This window comes from Amblyomma americanum, chromosome 7 (genome assembly GCF_052857255.1).
Source record: "Amblyomma americanum isolate KBUSLIRL-KWMA chromosome 7, ASM5285725v1, whole genome shotgun sequence".
Classification (NCBI taxonomy): Eukaryota; Metazoa; Arthropoda; class Arachnida; order Ixodida; family Ixodidae; genus Amblyomma; species Amblyomma americanum.
In genome coordinates this window covers 162,868,839-162,880,209 of record NC_135503.1, presented here as the reverse complement: position 1 = coordinate 162,880,209, position 11,371 = coordinate 162,868,839, and the positions used below count along the sequence as shown (strand labels likewise).

Genomic DNA, 11,371 nt, shown 5'->3' with positions numbered 1-11,371 from the left:
CTTTGCGCACTCAAGCTCAGAAACACGCCCGTAACCTGTTCTCTCTCTTAAAATTTTGTGTGTGCCTCATAGTCAGGGCCAAAGGAATATTTCCTCTACACTGTAAAAACAAACCGTCATTTTGACGGCCACCTTTTTATCTATTTTGACGAGCCGCCCGCGTCAAACGGGAAAGACGGAGTTTTCGCCGTGAACGAGCGAGCGAGGAGAAAGAGACGGAGAGCGCAACACAAAAACGAGAAACTCTATTGGCTGGCGCGTAGGGGTACGTCATGTGAGACGTCGCTCAACGCGCGCTTCCGGCCCCCGCGGCCGCTGTCAAGGAAGGAGTCCGGTTGTCGTGGTTCCCTCTCGCTTTTCTTTGCGCGCGCTGCTTCTGCCCGGGTGTTCGTTGTGCTTTTTGCGCCATTTTTCCTTTTTGTGTGTGGCGCGTTGGAAGGCCGCGAAGACGCAATCAAGAAACGTGTTGGCTGCAGCCGAAAATCAACTGCAGCGGGTAAAGGTAAGTGTTCTGCTTATATGCTTCGTTCGTGCAGTACGCGTTCTGTGAGGCACATAGCTACGAGGAGCACGCTTGTTCTCACGCGTAATGTATACACGCACCGATGGCCGTGGGCCCGAGATTGCCGTTTAGAGATGTGCTTCTACGTAAAGCGGAAACCACACAATCGCGATCTTTCGCGCGTGGTCCTTCGTGGGTGAATCGCGGCCTCATGGTTCAGCCACGTGCAGCGATTTTCACGGGCTGCGTGCGCCCACGTGTAAAAAAAAAAAAACTTCCTGTGAGGAACACTGAAGCGTACGAAGAGCATTGGCGCACGTTAATTGAAGAGAGTCGTTTATAGTATCTCTATCATGCGGGCACATACAATCGCGATCGAGCCTGACTTTCGGGTACGATTACTGCTACGCGGGCCAAGGATCGAAATCGAGTTGGTCGAGCTCTAGCGCGCCATGCGCCTCTGTTTAAATGCAGAACACCTTATGAATGGGCTTAATGGGCAGCAAAAATAGTCGTAAAAACCATTTTTTACATTTTCAGTTGTAATTCAGGCCAAGACATGTGCTATGACTACCATGCTGGCCATCTGCAGCTCCCTTGAATACATGCTGTCGGCACTACTGTCGTAGGTTCGTAAAAGTATTCGTCAATAAAAAGCAGACTACTTTTCGTGCACTGATCAGCTTTTTTCTGTTTTATTTCTTACGCTCTCTCTTTTTTGTTGTTCCTCGCTTCCTGGCACACCGAGCCCCAAACGTCGGTGTCCGGTGGCGATGGGGCAGCTCGATCCTGTTTAGGATCGGCTCGATCGCGATCGAAAGTGCTCCACGATGGGTAGGTGCCAGCCAAGCCGTTACCGTCTACAGAAGGTTGAACTTAGTGCCCCGGATTGCGCTGGCACAAAAAGCGAGCATACTGCACGAACAGAATGTCGTGTAAGATTTGACGCGCTGAAAGCATGGATTGATTTTTCAGGGGGAAAAACAGTGCCTTTATCGCGAGCGTAACAATGCTGTATATTTCGCGCATTTTACATAGCTACCGATACGAAATATGTGCCTTACTAGCTCCATTCATTTATAAGTTACTTCATCCAAAACAAAATTACCGCGTGTGTATAGAGCCCCACTGTGCTGTGCACCAGTGAAGATTAGGTGCCTCCTTAATCTGTCCTATTTTATATGATGCGAGCTCGCTTGCAAAGTAGGTTTTATGACAAAACACATTGTAAGTACGCTAACTGCAACTTGGCTTCATTACAAATGGGGTGATCGCAACACAGCTCTGCAATGATCATTCGAGGCCCATTCGAAAAGTATTGCTTATTTTTATCAAACGAGTGTAGTTGCTAATATAGCAATAAGCTTCTTTCATATTTAACAGACTTTTTAAAAATCGGCTCAACCAGGTACCGCCATTCTGCCACTGTAGCGGGGTTATCAAAAGGGAAGTCAACAAATATTTCGGAATAAAAAATTTTTTCAAACAAGGTGATATTTTCTGACAGTTGTACAATGATGCAGGTTCATTTAGCGAAGCATCAAAGGGCATGCGTTTGCAAATTTGTTATCTGGAGGGTCTTTATTGGCTACATAAGCACGACCCCAGTAACAAGTTCTGTCCTGGTTCCCAATGATGTAAAACAACTCTATTTAAGCCCCCTGCACTCCGGGATTGGTCAAATGTCAAACTGGCCACAAAACTATTCCATTTAAGGAAGGGCATGTTTGAATTTTTGCGAATCAAGGAGTGTTGCAGGCTTAAATGCAGTAATTTTACAATACTGGGACCCTGCTCTAGCAGGTGCTTTCTTTACATTTCCTGTGGTTGCATGCGACAACCAGCTTGCTTTTATTTAAAGCATGCATCCCATTACTAGTCAAAAACTACTCTGGCCAACCGCATGATCGAATTTTCGTGCCCGCCTATAAGTCGTCCCCTAAGCTGTGCAAGATTTTGCCTCTTATAGATAGCTTGGCCACTTGTGTCCACTAAGCACCCCATGGCTACCATTTTGAAGTTATCAGAGGTCTGAGCGACACTGATGGTGTTTTCAGAAGCATGACAATCTAACAACCAGCCCAGTGATGACTAATCAACTTCAAATATTCTATTTTGTGGCCCAATCCTCTATATGGTATGCACAGCAATAATATAAAGCTTTAATGTGTATGTCGTGTGGGATACAGTCAGGAAAACATACTTTTCATTGCATTGTGCACTAATGCATTAATAAAATGTTTATAACAAAGGCACGTGCAAACATCTGCTTGTGCCTGTAGCATGCAAGTTACCTTACGGAACTGTCAAGGGGCTGCGATTGATTACTAATAGCACCAATCATCTCTAGTTTGCAGAGGAGGTCTGGAATATTTTCAAGCAAGGGTCAGCGTGGACCTTGTGGCAGCTCTGGTGAATATTTGGTCACGGATGTCAACTCAGTTTTGAAGCTCCATCAAGCAAGGTATGCACTTGATATCGCAGAATCTTTTTCCTCTACTTCTTTCTTCTGAGGACACTTAAGATTAATAACTGAAATCTTTAATGCGCAGGCGAGCTCTCCACATGCGCACAAGGCACATCTGCGGCACATCGTCAGCGCAGCTGGCTCCTAGGCGCATACTTCTAAGCTGAATTGCCTGCAAACTTTGTTTGCTATCATGATTTTATGTCATTTTTGCCAGACTCCAGTGCTGAACTTGTACAAATATGAGAGACACTACAAAATTCATTCCAATATTCATAACACTAACATACCTTGCATAAATAGGGGCTGCTCCAAACATTTCAGAACATTTAATGCGCTGCGTGTACATGTTTCGCGTAGTCATGTTACAGATGTTGCTTCTCCAACTTCATCAGGAGAAACATTTAGCTGTCCTCATACATTCTGTGATGCCCAGTTTCTCTTGAAGAAAGATGTTGTTACGCATGTTAAAAAACACATTTTTTCTGGTGTTGCCACAGCATGTTGTTTTGTTAACTGCAAAAAAGTGTTTTCAAATCCAAAATCTTTCACTTCTCATGTAAGTCGCTGTCATGGCAGCAGTTTGTGTCTAAGGCGCAGTGTGGCACAATGTGAAGATTTTGCTGCACCTAGCAGTGTCGATGACTGCACCGCTGTTGAACTAGCATCTTCAGACGCTGCAGACTCTATTGCGCAGTCTTGGCAAACAAGAAATGCAGCCCTGTTTTTAATGAAATTAGAATCATTTCACCTTGTACCGTCATCCGTCGTGCAGAGTATCAGTGCTGAAATTCATTCTATGAATTTATTGTCCGCAGACCGCAGGCTCAATGTTATTGGTCAGATACTTCACGAACACAACATAGATGACGAAGCATCTGGCAAGATTTTCTCTGCATTAAGCAATGAAGAAACCCCTTTTAATACAGTTGGTGGTGTGTTGCGAAGTAAATATGCACGGCACGACTTTTATAAAAAAGAATTTAAAATGATAGAGCCAGTCGAGATGACCTTTAAGAATGAACGAAGTATTCATTATGTGCCAATTAAGCAGTCTCTTGCTGCGATGCTTGCAGACGACACAGTGAAACAAGCATTAAACAACGGTGCTGTTTGTGACAGCCAGTATCTTTCTGGCTTCAGTGATGGAACCCTTTGTAAAGAATCTGCCTATTTACTGCAGAACAGTGGCACTATTCAGCTGCTCTTGTACCAGGATGCATTTGAAGTGGCAAATCCTCTTGGATCGGCAAGAAAAAAGCACAAAGTTATTGGGATGTATTACAGTGTTGCTAACTTTCCTTCACACTTTACCACAAAGGTGCATAATATTCAGTTAGTGATGATTTGCTATGAGTCGACACTTGTGAATCTAGGCCACCATGCTGTGATGAAGACAGTTGTTGCAGAACTTAAGGACCTTGAAGAAAATGGAATTATTGTAGGAAGTAATCACTTCAAATGTGCCTTGGTTGCTATCCTGGGTGACAATTTGGGAAGCCATGGAATTGGTGGCTTCACAGAAAACTTTTCTACGTCAAGGTGGTTTTGTCGATACTGTGAGGTCACGAAGGAGGACTTTCTGAACAACCCCCATTTACTGGGGCTGCAACGCTCACATGATGAGCATAATAACTGTGTGAGCATGGCCGAACAGGGTTACTATGACTTGGCAAAAGGCGTGAAATTTGACTCTGCTTTTAATGCCTTGCAGTCTTTTCATGTGACGTCTGGGCTGCCACCATGTGTTGCTCATGACATTTTAGAAGGGATCGCTCCATTTGATTTGTCGCTAATTGTGAAGCACCTTGTTTGTAAAAAAAAATGGTTTACAGTTGCACAGCTAAATGAGCGAATCAAGAATATATCTCTGAGCCATCGGGACGCTAAAAGCAGGCCAGCAACTCTTCTGAATAACAACAGCTGTAAAGTGCGTGGGCAAGCAGTTGAAATCTATTACTTGATAAGACTGCTGCCTATTCTCATCCATGATAAAATAGTTGACTGTGAAGATGAGGTATGGAGCTTGTACTTGATGTTAAAATCTATTACTATTATAGTTATGTCTCCCAAGCTTCATATTACTCAGGTTGAGTACCTCAGGGTTCTTATTGGTGAATACATCACTGAAAGAGTTAGACTATTTGCAGCAGTGCCTCTGAGACCCAAACATCATTTTTTGAGCCATTACCCCGATCTTATTTATCGTTTCGGTCCATTGGTTCATTTATCAACATTGCGTTTTGAAAGTAAGCATTCATACTTCAAGCGCATTATCCGAGCCTCACAGAACTTCAAGAATATTACACTTACAATGGCGAGCAAGCATGAAATGCTTCAAGCATATTGTAGGGCAGGAAATGTTATCCCTGACGATTTGGTGCAAGAAAAGTGCTTTGCATTGCAATCAGAGATCATAGATGCCAGGATAGTGCGTGCACTTCGCTCGCAATTCCCAGCACCAGAGTCAGCAGAACTAAGCCTTCAATTAACCTACAAGGGTACTACTTATGAAGCTGGCTCTGTTATCTTGTATAGTGTAGGTGCGTGTTTGAAGGCAGCGAAGATCAGCTGTTGTGTATCCATTGAACGGAGTATTTCTTTCATTGGTGCACCTTGCACAATCGAAGAATGGGGTGGCAGAGGCCTTAAGGTGGTAACCTTCACTAATGAAAATCTGGTGTGTGTGAAATATGAGCAGCTTGTTCACAGGAGTTCATTGAATGTGTATGCTTGTGCCTCTAGGAATGTACTGACTCTTAATCATGATGTTGACTTTGTTCATTATGTGTGAAAGGAATGTTTTTTGGATTACATATACTTGGGGGAGATTTGGTCGATGTTAGTCGAAGACACCTTTCTTTTTTTAAGAAGTGCCATAGAGCAGTGAGATTTCTTGCGCCTTCGGTGTTTTCTGGCCCATTTCATAACACGTTAGTTATTCTGTAGTTTCAATACAAAGAAGAAAACAGATTTTTGTGCGTGCTTTTTCAATACAATTTTTTACAAGGAATGTAAGCAAACAGTTTAATCTGCAAATAGCTTTTTGTGCAGCACCCAGCTTCTGCAAAACCCTGCAGTAGTACTGGACACCTCCTCTTCAACCGTGTATTAGTACTGTGATTAATGTGGTGATGATTGTTATCTTGTTTTGTGCACATACCTTAAATAAATGAAGTTACAACTTGAATGTTCCTTTCTTTAACAGAGCATGGAATCTGTGGCATCAGCGATACGAAGAATAGTTCCAGAACTCCCTGAAGAAGAACTTGTAACTCTTGTCAATTATTTGAAGTCAGAAGGCTACCAACATGAAAAGGACCTCATTTACTTAGAAATTGATGATCTCAAACCTCACTTGAAGTTATTCTATGCACGTAAGCTCCTTAGAGGGCTCAAGACCAATGGCAATGATGGACCACCCAGCAGCAGTGGCGGAAATGCTGAACAAGTACTAACATTGTGTGCAGAATCAGCCAGCAGCTCCCAGACATCAACTGTTGCAGCCACAAGCACATCTCGTAGGTGGCTGCAGGAGTTTAAAATCAATTGGGCAGAGCTTCCAAATCAGCTGATTGCAGATTGTAAAGAGGGACAGAGGCCAAATCCACAGATGAGGCGCCGACTTGTGAAGCTGCTTGGGGAAGCAATAGCGAAACATGATCCAATGCCTGGGATGGCAGCAGTGAAACATATTGCGAGACTCGTGACTATGGAGTATCCCAAGTCATTTGCAGACATGACGTCTGCAGGGGATATCATTGGCGATGGCGCCGCTTCATTTTCCCGGCAGCTGAGCACATTCCTTGAGAACAAAAGACGGCCAAATCGGAATACAAAGAGAACTGACAATTTGTCAGAGCAGGTTGATCAACCTGCAGCAAAGATGCCAAAAGGGCCAACTGACTCTTATGGCTGTGTGGCCTGGCAGCCTGATTGCGACCAAGAAACTTGGGAAGCTCTCAGTGAGAAAAGGTGTCTGCTAATGCAAACCAGTCAACCCTGTGAGAGTGTTTCGAGGCTGATGGCAGATACATATGCTCTGCAGCGCAGAGAGATTAATGAAGGAAAGGTCACTGCGCAAAACATCCGGGAGCTATGGCCTCATCTGCTTGAAGAAACCTACTTCTTTGGGCATCTTGACACGCTTGTTGGTTTTTCTTTCTGTGAAATATTCATTCATGAATTGACATTGAAAGGACCAAAAATTGTTGACTACATGCTGAAGTTGTCCAAGAATGGAATGCGAGCTTTGCTGCACAAGGTGACGTCAGCAGTAGACAAGGATGGACAGGCGGTTCCAAGATACTTCTACATCCTGGAATTGCTTTGTGCTTTCTTCGGCGAGAACTACAGCCAAGTAGTCTCCTTTCATCCGGCATGTTCTTTCTTTTTTTCATATTTTTGCAGTGCATATCCCAGTAGGAGATGCAGCTGGTTCTAAGGTTCTACTGCCATTTGTGTTCCTAGAGAGAGATGATTCAATTACTTTGTTTTTCCTGTTTCTTCAAATTTCTTAAAATGCTCTCGCAGCTGCCGCAATGGCAGGAAGTACTCCTCAGCTTGACTTACCGAAATGTTTGGTGGTAGTCTTGCAGATCTAACAAGTGGCTGAATGCTTTCAGTGTTTAGTTCGTGTACTGAGTGTGCAGTTTCATTCTTGTATAGCATTAAGATATGGTCCTAATTATTTCAGCAATAGTTATTTCCAAATAAATTCTGTTCATTTTATAGTTTATTGCCTATAAGCCTCAAACAAGGGCCAAAAATTTCTTTCGACTGGCGTACCCATTAGCTGGGAATTATTGAATCAAGTAAATTTGTAGTCTTGTAATTTTATACCGCATTTTCATCCATTTCTGCTGAAATGATACTGTACTCGAGGTGTAGAAAGTGCCTTGATGACAGCAGGATCGTTGGAAGTATGGTTATGATTTATTATTGAGATGCATGTATCTGATCACTGATGTTTTCTCTGGAGTCTAATAACATGTGGCTTGTGAATTCCCAGCATGCAGCTGAAGGGGGGCTGGAAGGACTGCCAGCAACACCGCACCTTGCTGTGATTGGTGTGTATTTGTCATTTATAGAACTTTGGCTCAAAACATGGCTTGTACAGTGTATTTTATTATTCTACGATGTAACCTGATTTTGTGTAACTTCACTCTACTTAGTAGGACATATTCAAAACTTAGGAATGAGGCTAGTCCTGGATGAAAGGCTTAATTGCTGCTTCATCTTATGTATGTGCAAGTTTGGCAAGTAGTTTTCCATTCTTATTAGAGTGTACAAAAAATTTGAAACTCAGTAGCAGTACTGTTGATAAGTGGGGAAGGTTGGGGCAATCTCCGCACTATAAGGTGATATGCCAGAGTTCATCGAGACTAATGTGCGGCCTTTTGACTCGCCAAAAGCATGACGTTTTGCTAGAAAGCATGAACGAAGCTGAGCTTGGCTTTTCTCATCAATGTCATGGCAGGCTAGGTACAAAATGGAGGGCCACTCTGGCTTTGAAAAGTTGCCTCGGTGCTTGCCCAAGTTTTGTTACCACATCACTATTCCCCATTATTATAAAAAAAAAACGAAGTATTCTGTCGACAAAGTTAATTCTTTTTTGTCGTGCACTATTTGTAAATCTTTTTTCATAAACAAGTTCTATGTAGTATGTTTACATGAAGCAAGCGTCTTCAACAGATATAATTAGTGGTGTGTAAAGCACTGATAAGGGAGGGCATGTTGCATGTGTCTGTCTACTGCCAGGGTACGAAAAGGCCTAGCAACAAGACCCAGTATGGCTTTTTACGAGTACATTTGAATTCGGCTTCTCTCAGTGTACGCATCGAAGGCCATAGAGTTACTCGAATTATTGGATCACCCCTTTAGTGGGTAGCGTTTGCTTGTGACTAATTTTTTTTCCTTGCAGGATCCAGCATGGGGGATATAGAGAAAATCATTGTCGCAGTGGATTCTGTAGAATTCATTTCTACGAGAAGTCTGGAGAAGTCCATGGGCCTCCTCCTTGGTGCCTACTTCGTATTCAACGTCGCGTACCCTACCGACTGCCCCCTCACCATGGAGTTTTTACAAAGGTAAATGAGTGAATGTGGATGATGCGTTTGATAAGCAATCGGAATCCAAGGCAATAGTGTGAGCAGCAGGGTTCTTTTTTCTGAGGAAAGGCACTCTCCCTCCTTAGCCAGTGCCTGCAAGTGTTCAGTTCTGCCCTGTTCCCCTGAAATTCTGATGTCGTTACATACATTCCTCTCGTGCATTTCTTCGTTCTCTGGCGCAGCACCGTGTTGCTTTTTTGGCACAGCTGTATGGTGATTTGCCAGTCACAGGCGGCTTTAGAAAGTAGAATGGCAAGATTATTGACATAGTGCTGCTTGCCAGCAGTACATGCTAACGCCTTGCACATTGGCAATTGCAAGATGAAGGTCGGACTTGATTTTAAATTGCACCCAGTTCTGGTATTCTGACAGTTGCAGAACTGCGGATTTGATCATTGTCATGTGATGAATGCACCAGCCTGGCAGTTTGCATTGCCTATACTTGGTCACGTGTCCTGTGAGTGCATCTAGATAACACTTTTCGATGTTATGCTTATTTTTTTGGTTGGCTACTGCAAGAAAGGGGCTAGGACGAAGAACCAGATAGGACAGGCGCTACTGTCAATTATTGCTAAATGTAATGTGTGCAGCACTTTTATAAGTACCGACGTCAGGAAAAATAGGAGCGAGGATTAAGTGAAAATGCAGTTCTTTTAAGTCGCTCTACTATGTATCGTGTCCACTGGCTAATGTCCTAGTGCAACATTACAGTGTGTCTGACTATGGGTTGCGTCCACACATGTGGCACTAAGTTGCCGGATGCCTGTCTGCACTTTTACAGGCCTCAGGTTCCCTTGTTACCATTGATGCAGTGCTCGCTCTAGCCTGTGAACAATCAGCCCCGAGAAAGTAGAGCTCTCTACCTCACCTTCTGGGCACCCAACAAACCTTTTGCAATGATGAATATCAGTTTTTTCATTTTGCATTGAAACGGGAGACGTGACACATAGGCAGGACAGCTTCACAGGTACTGTCACAACCATTACATGGCACTTTCCCCTTTCACCTAGTGATCTTTTAGGAGCTGGCAGGGTTATTAGCCCCTTTCAAAAAAAAATTATGTTGTGATCCCATATTTGTCCAGAATTGCTCAGTACTTGAAATGGACAGGTGAAAGAGCCATCGTAAAGTCTGCTATGTCGGCACCTGAGAAGTTGGCCACCCTTTGTGTCAAAGTTGCAGTGTAAAAGAAAAAAAATTAAGACATTCATCATCATGCCAGGTTTGTTGATTGCTCAGAAGATTTCAGGTGTGAAATTCCGCTTATTTGTGGCCAAGGGCACAGAAATTAGAATGAGCATTGTGCAAATGGTAAGATGATGAGGCATGATAATGAGGTTTGTAAATGTATGCAAGGCTGCCACATGTGCAATTGCAGCCTATACCTGGACATCAGGGTGTTACATCAATACTGAGCTATGTATGTGGCTGACAGCAGAAAACACTGAAATGCAACAAAATGCTCTTGCATAGTTATGGTTTCTAGACTCTGTGCATGGTCCCTGTACATGATGAGCACCTATTGTTACTAGAAATACTATACGGTGTGTACGTGCAATTGTGGGCTGTTTTTACGAGTTATAATAATGGTTACATTTAAGTACATCTATTGTTAGTGCATGTATATGTAGCTATTTAAGCGCACTACTAGTGTGCTCACATTTTTGCTACCTGATTTTAATCTCGTCTTTTCATTTCGAAATACTGTGTGTTGCAGAAGGTAGTGCAGTTCACACATTCATGGCATTTCACCTTTGTAGACAGAGTATGTGATTGGCACAGTTTATGGAGCATGGATTAATTCTATCCTCGTTTTGTTTCCAGGTACCTTGGGCAGATCAACCCAACAAAAGGGCGCGGCAAAGGCAGGGCCTGCGGAATAGCACCAAAGCTGCTGGGCCTGCTGAAGGCACTTTAATTTATAAATAAATATGCAAGTAGAAATGTAAATTTGTTTTTGTTGCATGGTTTATGAGGTACTGCCCACTGCAAGTGACTGTCATGTGGTCAGGTTCACCACACTATATCTTGACACAGAATTATGTTGAGACTTGTCGTGTTGGGCCATCATACTGACAACACAGTTGCATTTCATGTTGGCAAGCCAAATTTTGGAATGGTTAAAAGCATAGTCGTTTTGAAATTACAGCCTCTGCTATTATCTTGATGGCCAAATACTGTACTGACAGTTATAGATAATTTCAAATTTGCAAAAAGTCTTCAAGTCATAAAAACAGTTTTAAAATTGACAGCTTGCCATTGCAGATGATTAATCAGTGGTATAATTACAGT

At 43.0% G+C, this 11,371-nt stretch overlaps 1 protein-coding gene across 1 annotated transcript; it reads left to right on the top strand.

Annotated features, from left to right (window-relative positions):
* The first annotated feature begins 336 nt into the window (after positions 1-336).
* LOC144096732 (uncharacterized) lies at positions 337-11,025 on the top strand. Its single transcript, XM_077629578.1, has 6 exons — positions 337-502; positions 2,853-2,966; positions 3,055-7,347; positions 7,981-8,038; positions 8,893-9,058; positions 10,904-11,025. The coding sequence occupies exons 3-6, from the start codon at positions 6,181-6,183 to the stop codon at positions 10,995-10,997; spliced, it is 1,485 nt and encodes a 494-aa protein (XP_077485704.1). The 5' UTR covers positions 337-502; positions 2,853-2,966; positions 3,055-6,180; the 3' UTR covers positions 10,998-11,025.
* Positions 11,026-11,371: the final 346 nt, after the last annotated feature.

Coding starts and splice junctions, on each gene's coding strand:
- LOC144096732 (XM_077629578.1), top strand. CDS start 6,181: ATGGAATCTGTGGCATCAGCGATACGAAGAATAGTTCCAGAACTCCCT. Junction 8,039..8,892: donor ACCGCACCTTGCTGTGATTG/GTGTGTATTTGT, acceptor TTTTCCTTGCAG/GATCCAGCATGGGGGATATA. Junction 9,059..10,903: donor ACCATGGAGTTTTTACAAAG/GTAAATGAGTGA, acceptor TTTTGTTTCCAG/GTACCTTGGGCAGATCAACC.